This window comes from Chenopodium album, chromosome 16 (assembly GCF_948465745.1).
Source record: "Chenopodium album chromosome 16, dcCheAlbu1.1, whole genome shotgun sequence".
Taxonomy (NCBI): domain Eukaryota; kingdom Viridiplantae; phylum Streptophyta; class Magnoliopsida; order Caryophyllales; family Amaranthaceae; genus Chenopodium; species Chenopodium album.
In genome coordinates this window covers 14000640-14024740 of record NC_137849.1, presented here as the reverse complement: position 1 = coordinate 14024740, position 24101 = coordinate 14000640, and the positions used below count along the sequence as shown (strand labels likewise).

The window sequence follows — 24101 nt, the reverse complement described above, 5'->3', positions numbered from 1 at the left end:
GTGAGTGGTGGTGGTGGTGAAATGGTGGATTGTTAATTATGTGATCTCCACTTAATCAGATACCCTTTATTTTAGTAATTAACCCTTAATATTTTTCACCTAGAGTCGTCTCTACCTATTTGTTGCAATTAAAAAGTAACAGAGACACTAAATAATGCGAAGAAATGGTAGGGAGAGGGATCATACAAAGTCTTCTACAATATAAAACTCCACCCAAAAAAAAAATCTCTTTTCTAAACAAGGCCGATTTCAAACAAACCCGACTCAAAAACCCGACCCTAAACATTGGATCGTGTCCTTCACTCCAGTCTCCAGTAACAACACTCCCTATTTCCCCCATTTCCAGGTCTTCTCAAAGTCCTCGCACTCTCGCAGCGTTCAAGCTAGAATCCATCAATGGCGATAGAACTCAAACTCCGCAACGCCTCAATTTTCTCTCACCTCTTTTTTCTCTCTTTTATTCTTGGATCATCCTCAACGGCTACTCAACATGACCTGCGGATCACTTATGCTGAGCGCAGAGTAAGAATTCACTTTAAATCGGTTTTTTTTTTTTTTTTTTTTTTTTTCTCCTCAAATTTTAAAGTATATACTGAATTAAAATTTAAATTTTTTTCAGTGCAATTAATCAAACTGTGTAATTCTTCTCGATTTTAAGAATAAATGGTTGTTGAATGTGGATGAAATTGAAAATGCATTGTTATTTTGAAATTATTGTCGTTCTGTCTGTTTTTGATTGTTGATTAATTATTGCTATCTTTTATAGCTTGGCATTGTGATTTGTATTGTACGATGTATTTGAAATGCCAATTTTTGTTATTTGGTTTTGCAGATCGATTTGACTTCCCACATCATCAAGGTGTTCTCGACTCTACAGGTATATTTATTCCAATTTTGAACATGTATTTTTGCTGTTAATTAAAATGCTAGTTGAATTCCGGTTAGAAATAGAGAGGGGTGAATTTGATGTTATCAGTGTTCATGCAGCGCGTTTTATTGTTTCTGGTTAGCTTGGGGAATAGAGCTATGCTAGGGGGTTATTGGACTGTAAATTTAGCAGGATTTGAACCTAGAAAAGATGGAATGCATCCTTTAGAATTAGATTATTATGGACATTCTGACAAAATTGAGCTATGTCATTTTGATGGCAATTTTGTTTGAAATCTAATTCTCAGATTGAATTCTGCATGGTTTTGATTGTATTGATATTATAATGTGTGTAAATTTGATTTGTATATTTCTGTTGCATCTTATAACGCCAAAAGGTTTATCTTGTTGGAGCTGTATTTTTAAAAAGGGTAGACGTGTTTCACACAGAGACGTTCAAAAAAGACAATACGCACACATAGCCTATGCACATTTGATTATAGTTTGTGGTGCCATATCTGATATGCTAAAGTGCTTCAGGTTGAAAATAAAGGAATGACTCCCAGTTCAGAAGTCATCCTTGCTTTTCCTCCAGCCCAAATTGATCATATCGCATTGTTAAAAGCAGCTGTACCGGTGGGAAAGAAAAAGAGAAAAATATACACATCTCTTGATGTCAGTGCTAAGCTACCTGATGGGCCGAATGGAACAAAATACTTTTCTGCCACTTTGCTTAGTCCTTTGAAGGCAGGTCAAACTGTAACGCTTGAGGTCCTGTACATATTAACACAGTCTCTTGAGCCATTCCCAACAGAAATTAGCCAATCAGAATCTCAGTTGGTTTACTATCGTGATAGTGCAATCATCCTGTCTCCATATCATATTGATCAACAGACGACTTTTATAAGGACTGCAAGTAATAGAGTGGAATCATTCACGCATGTGGAGCCCACCAACCATGCTGGTCTTGAGGTGAAATATGGTCCATATGTTGATCAGCCTCCACACTCATTTTCACCCATTATTGTGCACTTTGAAAACAACAACCCATTCGTTGTTGTTGAGGAGCTTGTACGTGAAGTTGAGATTTCACATTGGGGAAGCATACAAGTTAGAGAACAATATACACTGGCTCATGCTGGTGCTCGGCTGAAAGGTGCATTTTCCAGGTATTGAATATTTGCGCTATTGAGGTTTGTAGATGAACAATTTTCCTCAGACCTTATAGCGATGCTTTTAGCTGCTGTTTAAAATTAAAAATGATGTGAAGAACTAACCTTGGGAAGAATTTAATATCTCTTAATACCTGGAATACTAGCGTAAAGATGGATGAATATGCCAAAGATCCATCTGTAGCTGTAGATTAATGGCACTAGTTATCTTTTGTATTGAACACCAAACTATAATAGAGACATCAGACATGGCTAAACAGTTGGTTATGGTTGTATAGTTAGCAATGCATTTACAAGCACGCCTCTTAGCTAAATCTTGTATAATTGCTGGCAAGCACCTCGTGATGCTTCACCATAAGTAACGCTTTGCGCTCTGCACACATGTGGTAATCTCTGGATTTCCTCGTGATCTTAATAAAATAGAAACTTGTGAACCATAGATTTCTTTGTTAGATGATGCAGACATGCGATAATATGTTTCCTCATGATAAAAATTGATGAAAAATTTGTAGTCGTATTTTAAGGACGCGCCTTATATTATTTTGATAGGCATTTGTGTCTCTCACAATCCTGCCTAAAATCTTGGCTCTAATGCTATTGTTCAAAACTAATCTGTTAAATATTGCTCCAATGGTTTGATGGATTCATAATTTGATGCTCGAACACGTATTAAGGCAATTTTTTTTAAATATCTATGTGGCAGGGTGGACTATCAATCTAAGCCTTCTGTGAGCGGTGTAGCTTCATTTAAGCAGCTACTTGCAACACTACCTCCTCGGGTAAACTCTGTTTACTACAGAGATGAAATAGGAAATATCTCAACATCACGTTTGCGTTTGAACTTGAAGAAGGTAATACAATAAATGTATGCTTAGCCTATTTAGTTGATGAATAAGGTTATGTGTGTATTGTTCTTTATTTAAACAGGATTTTTCCTCTAATGTGTGGCTACGCATGCTGTGGGATATTGGGATTTATACATAACTAACATAAGTTACCCAATGTTTAATGGATTGTCAAAAGGAATTTAATCTTATTTAGGTTCAGAATCAAGTTACCTAAACTATGATATTTAATTCATTAACAAAACCTTAAGAGTAAACTAGCAAGCTCATTACAAAATGGAAGCCATGACCAAACCCTCATGAACTATACTTATAATTAAGCTAAGATATTGGCTAAAACCCAACAAAATGGAAAAATTGAAAAAAATTCTGCCCAACCAGCCCTTGATCTGTTCTGCAATTTAGCTATGTGCTGCACAATGTTCATTGCCTTCTCTTCCCACCTTTACACATTTCATTATTGGTTGTTATTTTTTTATTTTATTTTATTTTATTTTTTGTTGGACCATTCTAGTAACATGGAGGTACTTCTATGCTTGTAATTTATCTGGAGCATCCTCACCCTTTGGAGAGCAGGTGGAAAGTTAATTAGTTGTAGGAAGACACAAGGTGCAGGCATGGCCCTTGAAGGTTTTTTTTATATATATTTTTTTTTCTTTTCAAAATTTAATTAAAGAATGATATGTTTTGGATTTGTTTTAATTGTAAGTGCTTGACTAAATAATATTACTTCTGCAAAGTGATTTATTATTCTGTTAGAGTAATACAGGTCCTGTACATAGTTAGCATGCTGTATGCGCTACGTATCAGGAAAAATTGAATTTGACAACATCATTTTGTAAATAATACAACTTTCTTAAGGGTATGCTTGTATTCATGCAGTCAGAACTGGAAATAGAGCCTCGCTATCCTTTATTTGGTGGTTGGAGAGCTACGTTTGTTATTGGGTATAGATTACCTTTGGAAGATTTCCTTTATGAGTCAACTGATGGCAAGCAGCGTTATTTAAACTTTACTTTTGGATGCCCTATGGCAGAGACTGTTGTGAATAAGCTAACGATTAAGGTATATTGAACTTTTAATTGACCAAATCTTGTGGTTTGCTTCTATCCAATCTTCCTACTGAACTTCTCTTATCACCTTCTTTCTCAATTTTAGGTAGCTCTGCCAGAGGGCTCTAAAAATCCTACAGTTTCGGCGCCTTTTACAGTGGAACAACATTTGGAGGTAGATCAACACTTTCACAAATTTTCCTTTCTTTTTTGTTCTTTGTGGTATAATTGAAATTAATCTGACTGTGACACTTAACCATCTCTTTTTCATGTATATACTATATACATTCAATAGGCACATCTTCCTTTAATTTTCTGTATAGTTATGTATTTTTAATTACATCTAGAACTTGCTATATCTTTTGTTTTTATCATTTATCAACTTCATGGATTATCAATTAGCTGTTGAACAGTGCTTCAACTTAGACAAACATGATACTTTTTTGATATATGTAGTTTCTGGAATAATAGGCCATGGTTTATAATTTCATATACATAACATAACAATGATCTTTGTCATTATTGCAAAATTTGCAAAGATGATAGGAAATCACATCTCGTTATGTTGAGATTGTATTTTTGTAGGGTGTTGGAAAGAAATAGTGAGAACCTCGACTTATTTATAAGAAATGACAAGGTTTTACAATCCTACAGTTATCAATGTATGACTCCATATTTCATTTGTGAATTTCACGAAGAAATGACTTTAGTATTATAGTTTAATGGTTCATATGTTGATCTAATGCCTAAAAGGCTATAATGAATGTGGCAGTGTCAAATACTTTCTTCTTTTTCTACTCTTTTTACTTAGTGCAACATTTGGACTTTTACCCTATTCACTAGGGGTGAGCATAATCCGGTGTTCTGTCAGATTTGGTTAGAATTGGGTTCAAAAATTGGAATTGGTTTTGGAACCAGTTCTAACGGGTCCAGTAATTTGGAACCAGTTCCAAAATCAGGTACCCGGTTTTTTTTTTTTTGACAAAAACTTTTTTTTAACTGAATTTCTAAAATAGAATTGACTAAAATTCATTTGAATAGAAAATTAATATAATAAAGTAGAGACATTCAAATATTATATACTACCTCCGTTTCTTATAACGTGCAACAAAGAGGTATTATTTGTGAGATATAAAGGTTGTGCATAATAAGAAATGTAGGTACATTGATTATACAATATACTCCCTTTGTCTCATAATATAAAGCTTGTTTTCCTTTTTGGGTAAACCAAAATACAATGCTTGTTTCTATTTAAAGGTTGTACTTTTTGACATTATTACCCTCTTTTTGATGAGTTGTCATCTTTTTTTTTTTCTTTTTTTTTTTTTTTTACATCAATTTCCAACACTTTCTCATTCTATCTCTTCAATAATTCCCAACTACCTTTTGTTTTTCTTTATCTCTCTCTAACCCCACATGCACATATGTACTTCTAAATATTAGTTTTAAGGAATTTACAACTTTCTTAATTCATGTGAAAAATCCTAAATAGGCTTTGTATTGTGAGACGGAGGGAGCATTACGTTAACATTAACATATCAAAATTTAGTAAGGAACTACAATTTGCTGGTCCAATAATACTCCCTTCATTTTAATTTGATAGTCCCATTTTGACTTTTTATCTTCAAACTATTACCAAAAATTTCATATTAATATATATATAGAAAATATAGTTTTGTGATATATTGTTAGATTTGTTTTGATGTGTAGTTTTATAATATCACCTTTTTATAATTTTTGTTGATATTTAATCAAAGATATCGATGGTCAAAGGAACATCTAAAAAACCGTGCAAAGTCAAAATGACACTATCGAATTGAAACATAGGGAATAGTTATCTTCTTAGTTAATGTACAGGATTCCTTGTGTATTAACTAGAGCCTAATTACTACACTTAGTAAAAACAAATATACTCCGTTCTTTTTTTGCTCTACTCACTTTCTATTTTGGGCCCTTTTTTTATCGTTCTACTCACTTTGCTTTATTTTATTTATGGCATACCCTTTTTACCATCTTACCCCGTTAACTGCACCATAATTACAGTTTTTTTTCTCTCTTATTATATTAATTTTTTTGTTAAACAAACCCACCTTTTTTATGCTCTTTCTTACTTTATCTTATACCCACTCACATCAGTGAGTAGAACATAAAAGATCGGAGGTAGTATTTATCATAAAGCGAACTATTAACTTATTTAGAATCATTTTAACTGAAAATTACTATGTGTATATCACTCCTAACAATCACATATATCCATATGATTGAATAAAATTGTTTTTGTAAATGGGCTTAAAAGAATAATAGTTTGCATTATATTGTATATGAATGCCTAATTTTATTCTCTCCCTCAATTATGTTGTTAACAAAGTATTTTATTACATTAACTGTCTTTACGATCAATATTTATGAGATATTTCTATTGTCATAAAAAAATTCAATTATATTTGGTTTAATTAAATTCATCTAGTTGTAATTCTGCTGTTCAATGATAACAAAAATGGAGAACCTGAAGAGATTAAGGTGTGAAGGGGAGTGGAAGACATTGAAAGAAACTTTCTTTTAGTATACATTTAACTAGTCATCCTATGATCACTTGACAGTTATGTAATTCGGCGTTAAAGCCATTTAAATTTGGTCTGGGCTAGGCATTTTTAATGAGGCGTACTAATGTGCATCTAGGAGCACCTTAAAAAGGTATGCGCTTCATGTTGTGCTTTGGAACTCTATGCTCCCTATGCCTTGAGGCTATTCAACCGTTGAACAGGCTGTCAAAGCTGTGACGTGAATGTAATTGGATCTTTGGTACTTGAGGGGGATGGATAGGAAATGAGAGGACACGGTGGGGGAGGAAAACTTGATCCATGTTTATTTTGTGGAGACAATTTTACTTAACAGGCTCATTTCATGATTCCTGATTCTTCTGATGTTTGCACACTTTGCAGACCACTTATTCATATCTTGATGTACTTGGAAGAACTGTTGTAGTTTTGGAAAAGAAGAACGTGGTGCCAGAGCACAACTCACCCTTTCAGGTAACAACTTTCTTCTTTTCTTTTTTTGTTATTAATTATTATTGTATTTTTTTTTGTGGTAATTAAAAAAATATATATTAATAATGATTATTTTGATGTAAAATGCAATGAATTATACTTTGTATCAAGAATCCTAGTGGTAACAAATTTTAGCATTAAACATTTGTGTAACTTGTGTCTGCATTCGTATTATTTTCGGGTGTTGGTTATCTTGACAGTTACAAGTTATGTAAATGTGTAAACAGTATATGAAATACCATGCCTTATCTAAGCTCTTTGTAATTTTTCTAATTTAAAACTACTTGTCTTTATCGAGAATGTATCAATCAATTCTTTGTACAACCTTGTTCATGAAGGTTTAACTTTGTCGTTATAGACTTTTGTTCCTAGGAAAGTTTGAAAAGAGTGAGTGAGAATTAGAAAAAGGTATACTTTGTATTATGTAAGTAAAAGGTGGGTGGTTGTAAGAGAGTAGAATTGTAGAAAGGTGTAAATATTGTGGGGAAAGGAGGATAAAGAATTTCTATCCATGTAGAGAATAAAATTTGAATAGAGTATGATTTGGGGTCGGCTAACATGAATCGTATCAACAATAGCAACAACAATAACAACAACACAGCCTTAGTCCAAAATGATTTGGGGTCGGCTAACATGAATCGTTATAAGGAACCGTCTGATATAAAAAAAAAAGGACATAGCACAATAATCATGGAAAGGTATACTACGTATAAAAGTAAGTAAAAAGGTGGGTGCTTGTAAGAAAGAGTGAGTGGAATTATGGAAAGGTGTTAATATTTTGGTGTAAGGAGGATAAAGTACTTCTAATCTATATAGAGAATCAAGTTTGAATAGAGTGAGTGGGTGTAAGAAAAAGGTATACTTCGTATAAAGTAAGTAAAAAGGTAGGTGGTTATAAGAAAAGGGTGAATGGAATTCTAGAAAGGTATAAATATGGTGAAGTAAGGAGGATTAAGTATTTCTATCTATATAGAGAATAAAGTAACTTTTAGTTTAAAAGGTGGGTGGATGTAAGATTGAATGAGTGGAAAAGTGTAAATATTGTGGGGGCAAGGGGGAAAAGTGTTCTTATATACTATAAGTGAGTTGAATTTTTGGAAACACCCTAAAACAGAAAGTGAGTCAAACTTTCGAAAACAGAGGAAGTGTGCTTTGTCGTCGTTTGGGTAACATTTTTTATTTCTACATCAAGTGATCACGACCACCAATAGTGCCCATTGGGCTATACTATCAAAGAAATGCTCTAAAAGCATGCTTATGTTAGATTTTGTCAACCTCAATAGTCATATGGGTTTTAAGGATGCTATTAAAACTTAGTAGTGTAATGTTGTTCTAATAATGGAGGGCATAACAAGGGGCCAGGTTAATTATGACTTGAATATATGATAGCGTCCCAACTAAACTAGAGCCAAGTTGGTGATTCCTGGTTTAGATCATTTTTAGGTTGGTTAAATTAATAATTTCATTATAACTTGAACATAAGCCGGTGCAAAACTTTATCACATCGCTTGAGATGAGCCACAATGATTGAGAGTAGTACTAGGATGGGTTTCTTGAGAAGTCCTCGTGTTGGCTCATGTAGCCGACCCCACTTAGCAAGCAAGCATTATCACTTGAACATGATAAGAAATGTTAAGCTTTGGGTCAACATAGCAAGTTAAGGGCTCTTGTTTTCGGCATGAGACCATGAGCAATACAATCCATTAATGTGAATGAATGTATGATACTCTAGTAATGATAATATTCTCTTCGTTTTTTTAAGTGCCCCATTTTACTCGACTCTCTTTGACCAATGTTTGTTAATTATACATAAAATAAAATATAGTCTTGTGGGTACTTGTTGGAATCGTCTCAATGAATAGTTTATCTATATTCAATTGTTGTAATTTATACTTATTGATAATTAACAATATTATTGGTCAAAGTTTTGCATCAATTGCATTTAAAAACAAATAGAGGCGTAGTTCATAATTCCGAAAAGTTTAAAATTTTTTAAATCCGAGTTGATAACAATGGAAACTGGCTAAAGCTAACATAGTAATCCTTTTCGACTCAAAATTGCAATACCAAACAATATGGAACAAAAGCACAATTTAAATGTCTTATACTTCCTCCGTTAATAGTTGACGCGTTCAATTTAGGCACACATATTAAGGAGAGGAGAGAGAATGATGAAGCAAGTGGGTTAGACTAGTAAATATAAAGTATTAAACTTATTTTAAAAGGAAACGTGTCAACTCCAAATACACTTTCTAAAAAGGAATACGTGCCAACTAAAAAAAACGGAGGTAGTATACACAAATTACCTCCAAACATAGACCACTATATATAATTCATGTGTAAGCATATATTGGGCGTTTGACAACAATAGTATGGGAGTGGTGTGGGACTTAGTCTGATACGAGTGTGCATTGATCAACAATGGCTAGAGATTAGTGTATTGATAAGGGTGTGAGGGAGTGGCACATTGGTGGGTCAGATTGGATCGAACTGGGTTTTCTTGTTGGATCTGGTCATTTTAAAGTAACAGTATTGTGTAAATACTTAAATTCCATCAGATGGGTTTTAGGGTGGACTAAAATTTTCATGTCCAACCTCTTGTATCAACACCTTGATGTGTATTGAAAACGCATGGACTTGGATCTCAAAGAAAATCCCCTTTGATGAAATCATCTAAGCATTTCATATCATTATTGTAAGTAAGTTCAACAAATTGCCAATATGAACCAGCTTTATGCTAAATAAATCAAGAATAAGAAATTGTTTATGATAGCTGGAACTATGCTGAAAGTTGACCCCTTGTCATTGAAGTACAAGTAAACAATCAGCGTGCAATTAAAACCACAATTACCGCCCAGCCACTATCACATCTAATGACTAAAATGCAACCAAACCCATACATGAGCTAAATCTACGCACCACAACTGAAAGCTGTTAATGGATTAAATTTTCGAGTGAAAATCAGGAATAGAAAAGCAGAAGCCAACTAAAAGCCATTGGTGGAAAAATATGCAACCAAAACCTCATTTTGCTCACTTTCGTAGTTTCCAACCCCATCAAGGCATCAATTTCTTTTGATTTTGTCAGTATTCCAGGATTTTATAAATGTGAAAACAGTTTTAGGGTTTAAATTATGTCTTTATTATGTGCCTCAAAAATCGTAATCTCATATGTATCTCTTAGGGTCAATGGTAATAAGGTCATTGATCTCTATGTTACTATCAGGTATTGCACGGTCGCACCCTCTGTCCATTGATTATAAATCTCAGCCTTGCAGTATTTCAGACCTTTATGTCATCTGCTCTCTTCTCATCCAACTTTGATTTTGCAATACTGTTGTGGAGCAGTTTCTCCCCGTAAGCTATTTCTAGTTGTATCTGATTTTCATCTTCCTCGTCAACTATAGCTGCCAAAATCCTTCACTAACTATGTCACTATATTCATAATGATCAATGAAAATCACCCTTCTGCTTCTGGGTATTGCTGGAAGTTCAACATCCAGATATTTTTTTTTTAGGAGATAGTCAACATCCAGATATTGGTCACAATAGAAATGCTTGCATATTTTCAGTTCTTGTTCTGAATAGTTAGTAGGTTACAAACAGGCAATGTGGGTTGGTATGTGCAGAACGGCAGAGCCTAGGTGCTACGAAGGATAAAGATATCGTAAAGTTTTTATTATTATAATTATTATTATTTATTTTTTTTTGTTTATTATTATTATTATTATTATTATTATTATTATTATCTCAAAAACAAACAAAGTCATACAACCTATAAAAAGTTAGTGGGTAGCCGAGATACAATCTGGGCCCCCACTCCTCTAGATATAGCAAATCCAATCCTAGTAAATATATGAGCAGTAGCACGTGCCCCAATGTCTTGCGTTGTCGAGAATTTTTGAACCCGTTTCAGCAATGCAACAGCCTCCTTCTCTAATTCCCCAAGTGAAGAAAAGGAGAAGGGAATGAAACCATATCCAATCGCCTAACATCGAGGTTCATACTTAACCCGCTTCCGATGAGCCGCATCAGCCACAACCCGCCCAGGAATGAAGCCAGATCGCCTGACATTGAGCTTCATACTTATTATTATTATAATTTTTTTTTTTTTTTTTTTATTTCATTGCACACTCATATGCTTATGGTCTTCTGGATGTTAGAAATTTAACTCCCAGTTATATGATACAGCATAAATGCATGTATAGTGCCTCTTATATCTTACACTTGCATACATATATCAAGGTTTTGTCATCACTGTTTGACTACCTATGACATTGTTTGCAGTCTTAGGCCTCATAACTTGGAGCTGTAATCTACACAGTTTTGTATAACAGAGAGGCTTATTGCTCCTTCTAGTTGTAAAGCTGTGATATTGGTATTCACTGTGCTGTAAAGCTATCTGATCATCCATTTTCTCCATGCAGGTTTACTACGATTTCAACCCTGCCTTCATGCTTGTTGAGCCACTGATCTTGGTATCCATCTTTACATTATTTTTCTTGGCTTGCATAGCCTATCTTCATGGAGATATCTCCATCCATAAGCAGAAAACATCTTAAAACTTTAGTGGCTATGTAAGGGTAATATATTGCTAGTTTTTTTTTTTTTGTCTGATATGTGCAACTTGACGACACATCTCAATGTTTGATGAGCTGATAGTTTGCAACAACTTTTGTGTTTTGCATAGATACTAGATCGGGAGATTTAGGAAGCCTGGAGAAAGATTAGTAAAATATCAGCATGATGAAATCATCTGTTCTTGTATGTTGTGTTTTCAGCTGCAAGCAAGGTGATGTCTTGCATCCGAGAGTAGCATCAGGATACATAAGCATTAAAAAAAATATTGAAATTTCACTGTATTTTAGCTGAATCATTAGGTGCAAGTCATTTGCAACTTTTTTCCATGATAATATAGTATACTGTATTTTTTTTCTTTCTTTGACTAAATAGTACTTCCTCTGTTTTTTTTAGTTGACACATTTCTATTATCACACTTGCCAACGCATGTTTTTAACGCTTTATATCTCTAATTATCAACATTGTAAGAATATAAAAAGTGGATATTAATAGAATATACATTGAAACGATTCAAATAAGATCCCACATGAATATGTTTTATTGTATTTATAAACCACAAAAGCGAGTCAAAACGTGTTGTGTGAATAGTGTAAAAGTCAAACGGTGTCAACTAAAAAAAACGGAGGAAGTATACTGAAATTTTAATTATAAGGTTAGGGTGTAAATGAACCAAGTCGGTCAATAAACTACTCGTGTTCGAGCTTGGTTGAAGCTCGTTCATGTACGTTTATTTAATAAATGAGCCGAGCTTGAATGAATTTTGAAGCTCGTTTAATAAATGAGCTTGAACACGAACATAGATGTGCTCATTCAGATAAGTTCATGAACAACTCGTTTATTTATGCTCATAAACTACTCGTTTATTTATGTTCATGAATTATTTATTTATTTACAATTGTTAATTTAGTTATTAAATTTATAATTAAGATTCAATTATTATGTTAATTTTGAAATTCCAAATATCAAAAGTACAAAGCTCATTTATTGGAGAACCTCGATTATTATTAAATTAGTTCATGAAAGGCTCGTTAAATAAACAAGTTGTTCACGAACCGTTCGTGAACATATAGTGTACTAAATGAGCCGAGCTTGAACAAAAATTTGAGCTCGCTTGAAAGCTCGGGATCGTGCTCGAACTTGTCTAAGTTAAATGAAATTAAACATGAACAAGCTAATACTCGGCTCGGCTCGGCTCGGCTCATTTACACCCCTATATAAGGTTATGAGAAAAATGCCAATATCCTTTTTATGTAAGGATATAATACAACATGCTTAATTTAGAATTACAAATTAATTAGAACTCTTCTTTCTCATCCTGAGCATGTGTGTTACTGATTCAAACCTGACCTTCGATATCGGCAAGTTGGTCATCCTCCTTACACTAGTTTAACTTAAATTCACTATCAGTTTCAGCTTCTCTTATGAAAAATGATAATTCACCTTGATATGTCATTACACTAACCAAATTAAACTTTTGATATAGTTGAAAATGAGAGTATAAAAGCTCAAGCTTAGTTTTGGAAGCAAATCAATCAAAATTGTTAAGCTTATGAGTTATACAAAGATCATTTAGAATTGGATTTTAAACATGTCTTTGAACAAAAGAGAAGGCACAGAGGTTTTAAAGGGCAGGGAAATGTGTGATAAGATAGTTTTAAACATGAGAAGGGTAAATTGTTGACAAATTATATACAAAGACCGACTAAAGAATTGGATACAAAGCAATGGTGTATGAAATAAACCAAAATAATCGATCCATGGTTGTAAGAAATAAAACAGAACATAATCATGATCAGCTCTGCCCCATGGTTTAGTGCACCCTATTCAATCCTATTGAAGTATTACCCCAACTGAAGTATAATACTTATTTGAATTGAAGAAGAATGGTGTTGGTACGGTGTTGCAAATGGTTCTGCTATTTGAGATCGGAAGGAAAAAGTTCTCTAACACTCGATTTTAATATGGAAGATGCATATCAAGATGTTGGAGAGGAACACACCCAAAAAAAAAAAAAAAAAAAAAAAAAAAAAAAAAAAAAAAAAAGAAAACTACTCATATTTTTTTTTTTTTTTTTTTTTTTTTTGGTTGAGAAATGTAATACTAGAGAAAAGCTAAATTATTTTCGGAACTATTAAGTTTGTTTTGCTATTATCTTTGTATTATTTAAATTTTGCTCATGTCAACAAATGAGCAAATTTTAATTTCAAGTGAGTCCATTTTACAAAAGTAAATTTTATATTAACACTTTTTTTTTTTTTTTTAAGAAAAAACGAATTTTCATATTGAGTTTAAATAGTTATATGAAAAGATCTCATGCATTAACAAGGACACAAGCTAGTAATCAGTACAAATCCTTTTGTATACACATTTGCCATTCCTAAAATCATCAAAAATGTAAATATAAATTAAAATAAGAAAAAAGAAACGCATATTTCAGATATATGAATATACCTTATCTGAAATGTAAAAATACACCTTATGATATATCTGCAAAACAGTAAGTTCTGTCTTCTACCTGCAGCAATAAATTGGTTGCTAAAGTCCTAAACTACAGTATAAACGTTACAATTAGGAATTCTGCCAAAAAGAAGGAAATTTTGATTGAGAAAATCAAAACTATTTTCATCTTCATTTATAGAAAAAATATGTGCAGGGATATGCAGAACATTTCAGAACACCGCCATTATAGTATTAGAATGATATTCACAGTTTATCAGATGAGTTAGCATTTCTTCAATTCAAATCATGCAATGCAGAGTACGATGACCTTTTCTTGCTCTTGTAATGCTTACCCTTTGATTTCCGCTTTTTACCACGCACATATACTTTCAACAGCAATGACATAAAACCCAGAAAACAAGCTCCCCATAAAACCATTAGCCAAATCCTGATGGAACTAAATTGGTTTGATGCAGGAGGTGTCAGTAATTCCGGAGAATCATTACTTTCGTTAGAGCTATTTCTTGTGGCATCACTTTCAATAATCTTTCGAAACTTCCTATATATCTTTTCCTTGTTCATGACCACCTCGTCTAATGTGGCCAGTGTACTGGGATCAGGGCAATTTCTTCTCTTATGATGGAGATACAGAGCATCATTCAATGTTCTTCCACATTCTATGCTGAGCAAATCTCGATGGTACGCATCTTCATTGGTTCTATCAAGAGTTGATGGATCAGGAGGATCAGGAAACTTAGCCCAACATTTGTTTACTAAGTCGACATCTCTCCATTTAGCCTTGTCAAAGGTCCAATCTCCAACCTTGAAAACCAATCCATAGTGGAAAACCCTGTAATTGACACCAAGCTGGGGAGCATATCCTGGATACATCATTATTGTGCCATCTATTCGATGCCGCAAATTTAACTGTAGAAATGAATAAATAAAAATAAGCATATAAACAAAAAAGACAGGTCAATCCTACAAGGGTTTACCGAAGGTTGGGAGCTCCCAGTCTCCTACATATTTCAAGTTCCGAAACCATAACACATTATAACGCCATCTTACTGACATAAATGATGATAAGAACTCCCAGTCTCCAGGCAAGTACTACCCTTAAGAATCCAGACTAGAAAGAGAAGGTTGCCTGAAATAATGTTCATTCAAAGAAAGTAGAAACTACAATGATTAGTGGCTATCATTTAGAAATATAGAGAACCTATTTTGAGAGGAACGGAACCACAGGAGGAAAAGTGTAGTTAAACTAACATGTGCAAGGAATCAACGTAATCTCCTGGCCCCTAGCTGACATATGCTAGATTAAGGCAGAAGAGTACTATTAATAATCCCTCCGCCCACAAATAATCTTCATGTTATGTTTTGGAGTGACGCGTATTAAGGATTCTAGTAACATCACATGGGTTGAATGTGAAATTTATCCATTTAAAGTAACAGGAAGATTTTTTGAGGACATCCTAAAAAAGAATATAGGAAGATTATTTGTGGTTGGAGAGACCGAGTACTGTTCAAAGATGTTCATTATATTTATAGATAAAGTTTGAAAGAGTATTTTTGGGAATTTGCATTTAAAGGGGGACTGAGAAAACAGAGAGGATATTTGAGAGGCTTAGTTAAATATTGTAGGAGGCTTGTAGAGGAGAACACTCGGAAATATGGAGAAAACACCTAATGGTTAGACTCCATCTCTTGAAAGTGGGTAGACAGTAATTGATAATTAGTGATAAAAAATATAGTATCTGTTCTTCCCTAATTCTGTGCTTAAATTTCCTTGCAATTCCTAGTGTTCTCATAAAACTTGTTTGCCAATATAATACAAAATTCAATGACATTTAGAGTCATTGCTGTGCCAAACATACCTCAGCTGCCCCAAAACTGTAACCATACATCTCACTGATCCATCCGGCTTCATAGATATCACCAGTGATATTCGTGGAGTAATGTTCTGTATCAGCTCGTACCTCCTGAGTTTTAAGCAGCCAATACATAGCAAATTTCCGGAGATCCTCTATGTGCATTATTATAACACCTCCAACCTTATCACAGGCTTCAGGATTGCGTGTATGGAGCTTTGCAAGTATATTGTCACAGCCAATCAGGTAACTGAAAATCAGATAGGAATAAGCAAGAATGAAATAACCACTTGTGATTAATGCTGAAACAGGTGAAATCCTATAGCCTTACCCATATGGAGCTGAAACTGGACGCCCACGGGCTGCTTTGAATTCCCATGGTGTAATTTCACCTCTCATAATCATATCAGCATCCAGAATTACAATATATTCTGCATCAATCTCTGCATGATTAATCCAATGAACAACTGCAGCTGGTTTATTGATTGCTGGGTACCTATAAAGGCAGACATGATTCTGTATCAAGCCTCTATTTACAAAAATTTGAAATAATTTCACTCTGATTAATGGTTCACTGGTCAGCTATCCAACTATATATAACACAGGAGGCACCAAGGCTGTATTATTTGGCCTATAATTTCGGAAAAGATACAACCGTCTGTTGGCTACTGTTTATGTAGAGGTTAGCGATAAAGTTTTATTCAGTGCGGTATCCACACTAGAAAAAAGCAGAACTTCACAGATATTGTTTTGCTTTTTAATAAGCAGAACATAGTCCATATCCTATATTATTGATAAGACATTAGTATTTTAACCATGTACACAATACTTGCAGAAATGATTCCTTAGATTATTTAATTATTAATATTTGATTATCAGTATATAATACCTACTTGTATATGATAAAGCATTTCTTTTGAAAGTTATACTATAGACAATATTCAAATAAAACACTTCTGAAATTGCTTAATGCCTTTTGGGCTTCCCCACACACCCCCCCCCCCCCCCCCAAAAAAAAAAAAAAAAAAAAAGCATTAAAAATAAATAAGCAGAGATTACAGGAATCTGGATATCCAATATTTCTGCTTAAAAATCCGAATTCCTGCACACTTTTAAGTCCCTACTTGATATTTTTTTAAAAGACAAATCTGAAGTGGCCCTTTTATGGAAGACGCTGGATTAACGAAGTTACATCCCCCTTTTGGAAAAGCAATCCCATTATATTCACTAGCTTGTTTTGCTATTCCAAACATATAAATTAGTAATTTGGTTGACGTACCTTGGGTTAGGAATTTCATTTCCCATTTTGAAAGGAAAGGGTTGTATCATATGCGACACCTAATTATATAGGTCCTGTTTGGCAATTAGCTTTTAGCTGTAAGCTGTTGGCTAATTAGTTATTTGAGTGAAAGTGTTTGATAAATAGGTGTTTTAGTGTATAAAATTAACCAAAAAGTTAAAAACTCTTTAAAAAAGCTCGAAACAAACACTCCAAAGAGCTTTTTGGAATGATCAAACAATTTTTTTTGCTCCAATAAGCTCCTAACCAAACACCCCCATAATAAAGTTGTTCGGTTGACATAGCTTGGTTATGGAAATTAATCTGCCATTTTCTTAATCTTCACTCAACGTTACCTCCTTTTCATGTTTTAGATGCTTTCCTAGACTTTTTATAGGTTTTAAAATCCATTAATATGTTTTTGTCAATCCAGTATTCAGAAGAAAAACAATGCAGATCCAAAATGAATGAAAATCCAAAAACTTCCTAACAAGTTTCTTGCTTTTTTTGCTTGTGTTGTTAGACTATTTTGGTGTACTGTGACTACCGCCACATGTATTTAGCACCCTAACTCACTAGATTCTATAAGAAATGCATGATTCAGCCCTGCTTGTATCCACCTCAACTAGCTTTGTTAGCATAAGCCCTGACTACCCATGCTTCGTTGCTAAAAGATAGGACTGCCCCCTTGAGATCCATACGTCCAATTGTTTTACTTCGTGCTCACAAACCACGATTACACACAAGGTTTGTGCCCTTACCATCAGAAGGCAAGAGCACGCTGCACAATCCTGAAAAACACTCGGACTATGACACATGGCAGTTGGGCCTCACTCTCTTAAATCCTGCACCAACCCCACACCCCCAAAGCTTTTAAATCACATTCCTCCCTCTCATCCCTCCTTCAATTCAAAACTCAATTTGAAAGTAGACAATATATCCTCCATAAATAATTTCAAAACAAGATAACTTCCTTTCAAAAATAAACAAATTTCAATTACCTTTTATACTGTATACTTCAATTAGTCACAACATTTCTTCCATAATAAAGTATACGGCTGCGAGTGGGTTACTGTGATAATATTTTTTTAAACAGAGATGTATTCTCCAATTATTCATGCATTATCTCCACTCTCCAAACAAGATAGCAGCTGAATGATTGTTTTCCAGCCTTTGAAAGCATTAGCAATTGAAATTTGTGTAATCTCCAAGCATCATTTAGTGTTCTTTGTGAAAAGAAGAGACATAACTCGGTTTGTATTCAATAGTGCTAGTGCAGTAACTTACATGGTAACTTGGTTTGTATTCAATAGTGCTAGTGCTACTCAAATATCCCAGATGGCAGTGGTGACTTTGGGCCTAGGCTAATAGGCTTCTTAGTATTTGGAACAGATAATTAACCAACTTAACTCCACTGGATCAGTGGATCCTAATATCCTAACATAAAATCACTCAGCTAATATTCATTGTGCTGATTTTATTATTTCTAAGATCCTGGGATCTAGAGGTTAGAAAGTTCACTCTCAGCCACTAGACCATAAGGAAAACAGGTGTTTTCTCTAATCCATAAGTGCAAAATAAACTAAGGTCCCTTTTTCATTCAATATAAGACACGAGTCATTGGTTTGAGTATCAAATCACGGTTTTCTGCTAGTCATTATAAAATACAAACAATGACCCTAACCTACTACTTAATTTATCTCTCCACCTCTCTTCCTCTTTTCTATGCTTCTAAGTCCTTCCTCAACCCCATCCCCCTCCTCACCTCCACTGTGGCCAAATTCACCACTCTCTTTCTTCCCTTCCTATTCTACACCACTAGATTTTTCCATGAGTTTTTCTACCCTCCCTACTGTCACTAGCATAGACCACTATTCAAAATGAAACAGCCACAGGATAATCTCACATCAAGCAGAGCATAGAACAGAATTAATCAACTAGACGTAAGGCTATTTTTAACTTCCAAAAGAAAAGAGAAAGTAAGAGCAAGAAAAAACAATAATTACCGATCACCCGTCAAAGGATGTATGCTCATGGAAGGAACATAATGAGTTGGAGCCAAATCATGACCATTGTAATGCTTAAGATCTTCACCTGTACAGCTGAGAAGCCGAGTGACATTGCCTGGCTGACCACTCAGACGAAAACTATGCATAAAGCCTACAGTCTGCCAATCAAAATAAGGGGTGCATTCAGTAGAAAAGATAGTATGGATTTTTGGATATGGTTTCCCAGCTTCACCAATCAACTCCTCTTCGTGATCCTTTTCATTTAGCCATCTAATGCCACCAGGATATTTTGGCTTTGTTAGCTCTGCATATGTTCTGCTCTTCAGGAAACTTAAATATCTGGTCCATTTTGGCTTAGGGCACCCTCTTGCTATATGGTGAAGCAAAAGGGCTTCATTTAGTGTATTCATACACTCTACGCTCAGCATCAGGCCTCGTCTTTTTCCTGGATCAGTTTCAATAACTTTCACCTGCAGAGAACAATATATGCAGATGATGCAAAAGAATAATATGTTACTTTTTTAGTGGTGTAATAGGAATAGCCATCAAGTTAAGGGTTGCTAATTATTACATGGTATGTTTATCTAATTTTGCAATTCACGTCAACAATGTGTCATAATTATAGATACTTTCTAAATTTATTTTCGTATTTAATTTTATTTTTCACAAACTTTTAAAAAAATCGGGTGTACAATAATTATTGTACATCCATTATAAAGACGGCCTAAAGTGATCAAAAGTTACCCCTAAAATGAATAAAAGTTACCCCAATATGCATAAAAGTAACTCAATACAAATAAAAATTATCTACGCTTTATCAGTAAAGAATCACATTTTAAATGACTAAAATTCAATTATTAGTGATTGAATGTAATTACATTACCTTTATAAAACTTTTCTTGTTGTCTATTTCCTATCTCCATTAAATGTTATGTGCAACTTTGGAATATTTTATATGTCACAAATAATACCCCAAACTTGCATATAACATTTAACGGAGGTAGTATATAAAAATCGTATTATGTTTAAAGTTACCCAAAAGAAGGCAAAAAGTTACCCTAAATTAGCTAAAAGTTACCCTTATACTGCTCGAATATTAGTGTAAACCGTGTGTATACAAAAGTTTTTCTTTATTTTTAGCCCACCAATGTTTTATAAACTGTATTGTTTTCCTTGGCGAAAGTTTTCTCAAACCTTTTTGTTTTTCTAGTTTAACGTTTTAACCACTCTTTTAAAACTTTCTTGAATTTTATTCTTGGTTCTTTTAAGACTCCCTAAATATTTCTTAAATGCTTTTTCGTTTACTTACTTTACTCACTTTTTTTCAAACTCTTTTAGATGATTATTTTGTTATGTCTTTTTCTTTATATCATACGATTCCTTTTGACAATTCATGTTAGCCGTCCCAAATTGATTTGGGACTAAGGCATTGTAGTTTGGAAGGTTTGTTCTCTCCCTTATCTTCTCGCTCCATAAATTAGAACTTCACATACACCTTGAAATGAGTAATTTAATTAAAAAAATAAATAAATAAAGAGTGATTATAGAAAATAAAAGTGGGTAGTTCTTCCTCAATAAAACATCATATATGTGAAGAAAAATACCTAAAATGCAACTTAAATTAAAAAAAAAAAAAAAAAGGAGCAATTAACTCAATTTTGTTCTTTAGTAGATGTGTACCAAGGAACTGGGGAAGTACTATACTCATGAGACTTGGCTAAAATAAAATTACAATGAAAAGGGATCGAAAATTTTGGGCCCTTCTTTTGCAAGTTTAAATGTACTCTTGAGATCTTACAATTCTTTTGAGATCCACCCCACATCATGGGGTTGGCCAATGTAAGTGATTCTAACTCTTCTGCCAAAAACAATTATGGTCCTCAACTTAACTTTTTTTGTACAAAGGCTTTTTGAATCCAATCATCAAAAGCCTTGGATTTATGTATTCAATCAATCAATCAAAGCCTTAATCCCATAAGTGGAGTCGGCTAAATAAACCAAAAGTGATTATTCCATATAGTCAACCACAAAAATCTTTCTCCTCCATCCCTTACGATCAAATACCTCATTCTCATGCAAATCCATATGCTTCATATTCTTCCTAACTCCTTCCAACCAAGTCATTTTCAATCTCCCACTTTATTGTCTAACCTCTCCATGGTCCAACTCTTCCACTCTTCGTACCAGTGCACCCTCGGGTCTCCGCCTTACATGCCTGAACCAACGCAGAAGATTTTCACTTAGTACTGCAATGCCTGCGACACCCACTTTCTTGCGAATAACCTCATTTTTTATTCTATCTCTTAGAGTGTTCCCACACATCCATATTAACATGTGCATTACCGTAACCTCCATCTGCAATGCCTCCCTCGTCTAACCTCTTGGATTTATGTTTTCAGATCGATAGAAATAATTACAAACAAAGTTTTAACTACCATTTTATTTAATTAAGTTAAAAAAAAAGAGTTTAACCATATTATAAGGTTTAATCAATTCGGATATTTTGCAAAAGGAAGCGATAAAGACAAGGCTTAGAATTTTTGGTATGATTAATAAAAAAAAATAAGGAAAAATTGAAACCAATAATCCCACCTTTGGGTCATCTTTTCAAACAATCCCACCTTTGCGTATTTCGGAAATAATCCCACCTTTATACTCCATATTCTAAATTGGTAACCTGTTTAGAAGGTATTTTGCCACGTGTTGTTTTCTAATTGGTAATTGGTTATTTTTATTTTTTTTATTTTAAAAATTAAAGGAATAAAAAATAATATAAAATTAATAACCCTTCCTTTTCCTGCCGGAGCTCCCTCCCTTGCCGGTCAGTAGCCAATCGACCAGACCAAACCGACCGCCGGATTCACCACCACCACATCCAGCCACCCTCACACTGAAAAAAACAAAAACAAAAATCCCCCTTCCCAAACCCCCTCTGCAACACTCGCCAGCCGAAATGTGGCCCTTCCCCTTTCTTCTTCCCCAATTCACGGTTGGAACCTGGGATTTCTCCATCTAGAACCTCTTCCAAGATTCGTCCTCTTCTTCTGTTTTTTATCTAATATTAATTAGTAGTATGTAATTTGATCTGTAAAATGATTTTGGATTGTTTTCGGTTGAATTATGAATGGATGAGATTTTTCATATGAAATTATGAGTGGTTTAATGATTTTGAATTTTATGTATTGTTGGAGTACTCTACTATGATTAGAGTAAATGGGGGGGGGGGGGGGGTTGAATATTGATTTTTATGGTGTTTTAAAGGTTTTTATTTTTTATTTTTTCAATCGAGGAGTTAACTTGACAACAAAGTCTATCTGATTGATTGAATGGGTTTGATTTTTGAATTATTGAGTTGACGAATTGTTGAATTTACATGAATTGATTTAATCGACAATGACTTGGTAAAAATTGACTCCCCTTCCCCGTTGGTTGTGATGAGGATGGGGAGGTTCGGTTTAGGTGACCGTGGGTGGTTGGTTAGAGACAGTTTAGTTCAGAGGGAGGTGTGGGTGAGGGGTGGTACCTGTTTTGGGTAAAAATACCTATGCCAAGTGGCCCAATTAGAAGGTGACACGTGTCACCCAAGAGAGGTCCAAAGTGAACCTCCCTCTACTTGACATGTGTCCCTCCCAGTTGTTGGGAAAAAGACTGCCTTTATAGCCCAAATCCCGAGAAAGCCGCAATTCCCGATGACCCTATAAATAGGGAGATTCCCCCCTTTTTAGGGGCACGTTCATTTATTACATCTTACCTACATCTCTTACATCAGATAATTCACCTGATCTCGGAATTCGAGAAGATCTCACTTTAATCTTTCCACACTTTTTACTTTTCTTCGACCAGTACTAACTTGATCGTCGGAGGCAGAGCTCCTACCAACCGAAATCTCTGTGTTTTGCAGGTACAGATCGCGTGGGACCATGGTGACGTAACTGTCCCGAGGGACAAGAAAACACTATGTGGGGAGAGTGCCTCTCAGATGGTTCAAGAGTTTGTACCACCACCTGAACCCAACCGGTCTCCGGTCGACAGGGAGGTCTATTCAGACCAAGATATAGACAACGACTTTGAAGTCGAAACCCATATGGCACCTGATGGGTCACTCATCTCTAAGTACATTCGTCCTAGAGATAAACTGGAACGGGGCAACAATGAAGCTAAGTAAATCTACTGGACCACCCACTCAGAGGGACTGCTCTCACTGCTCTCGTTACTAGGGATGAACTCATGATTTCATGACTAGTTTCAAGGAGGAGATCAAGGACCTCATCAACAAAAGGACGGCTGGCTCTAGCAAGGGTCAATCGGCCAAGAAGACTCCTCAAGCTAGGACAGGCAGCCTACTCCACATCCAAAGAAGAAGGCTGCAACCGTGATTGACTGGTCTAAAGTCCCTGCCTCAAACGGGCACAAGGAAGGTTATCCGAAAAGTTCAGCCGGATGGCAGCAAGAAAACTTTTTCCGATGCTCGACACATCATCGAGCATATTGGAAACCAGCAGTAGTTTGAGTCAGCCTCTACATCGAGCTTCCCAGAAAGCTTCAAAAACACCTCATCAAGGAATACTCAATCCTTGCATTAGAGCCATATAGGCAGCAAGTCCGTCCACACGGGCCCTCAGATGATTGGGTCAGCCCCGTATGTGCCTCAGATGCCATACGGGCAATATACCCTCCCTTTCATGTAGCCGGCCCTCTTTGGAGGTCAGGCGGCATACAATGTCCAACCCCTGGCAACTCCGTCTGCTCAAACTTGGTGAACAAACTTCTGCGTTCACCAAGGAGATAACCGAGGTGGCACAGCCGGCCGAGGTTAAGAATGTATTGGTTGGTGCCTACGATGGTACAACCCCGGAAGATCACCTCATGGCTTACACCAACCTCATGCACATACAGATGATGCCATATGGTGCAGATGCTTTCCAGCTACATCAAAG

At 34.9% G+C, this 24101-nt stretch overlaps 2 protein-coding genes across 4 annotated transcripts in view; one reads left to right on the top strand and one right to left on the bottom strand.

Moving 5' to 3' along the window:
• The first annotated feature begins 260 nt into the window (after positions 1–260).
• Positions 261–11925, top strand: LOC145584943 (dolichyl-diphosphooligosaccharide--protein glycosyltransferase subunit 1B-like). Of its 3 annotated transcripts, none has more exons than XM_081641729.1 (9): positions 261–522; positions 833–877; positions 1408–2036; positions 2743–2890; positions 3767–3949; positions 4043–4111; positions 6879–6968; positions 11413–11562; positions 11676–11925. In XM_081641729.1, the coding sequence occupies exons 1-8, from the start codon at positions 397–399 to the stop codon at positions 11545–11547; spliced, it is 1425 nt and encodes a 474-aa protein (XP_081497855.1). In that variant the 5' UTR covers positions 261–396; the 3' UTR covers positions 11548–11562; positions 11676–11925. The 3 variants fall into 3 exon arrangements, with proteins under 3 accessions (XP_081497855.1, XP_081497854.1, XP_081497853.1); XM_081641728.1 differs by having other exon boundaries at positions 11413–11568; XM_081641727.1 differs by having other exon boundaries at positions 262–522; positions 11413–11925.
• Positions 11926–13970: 2045 nt separating this feature from the next.
• The window catches only part of LOC145584942 (peptidyl serine alpha-galactosyltransferase-like), a 29636-nt gene continuing 19505 nt past the window's right edge, over positions 13971–24101 (bottom strand). The window contains exons 5-8 of the mRNA XM_081641726.1: positions 19162–19634; positions 16208–16372; positions 15883–16126; positions 13971–14932 (exon numbers count right to left, since the gene is read on the bottom strand). Coding sequence (XP_081497852.1) covers positions 14300–14932; positions 15883–16126; positions 16208–16372; positions 19162–19634 — 1515 coding nt within the window. The 3' untranslated portion in view covers positions 13971–14299. The remainder of the gene's footprint in view (positions 14933–15882; positions 16127–16207; positions 16373–19161; positions 19635–24101) is intronic.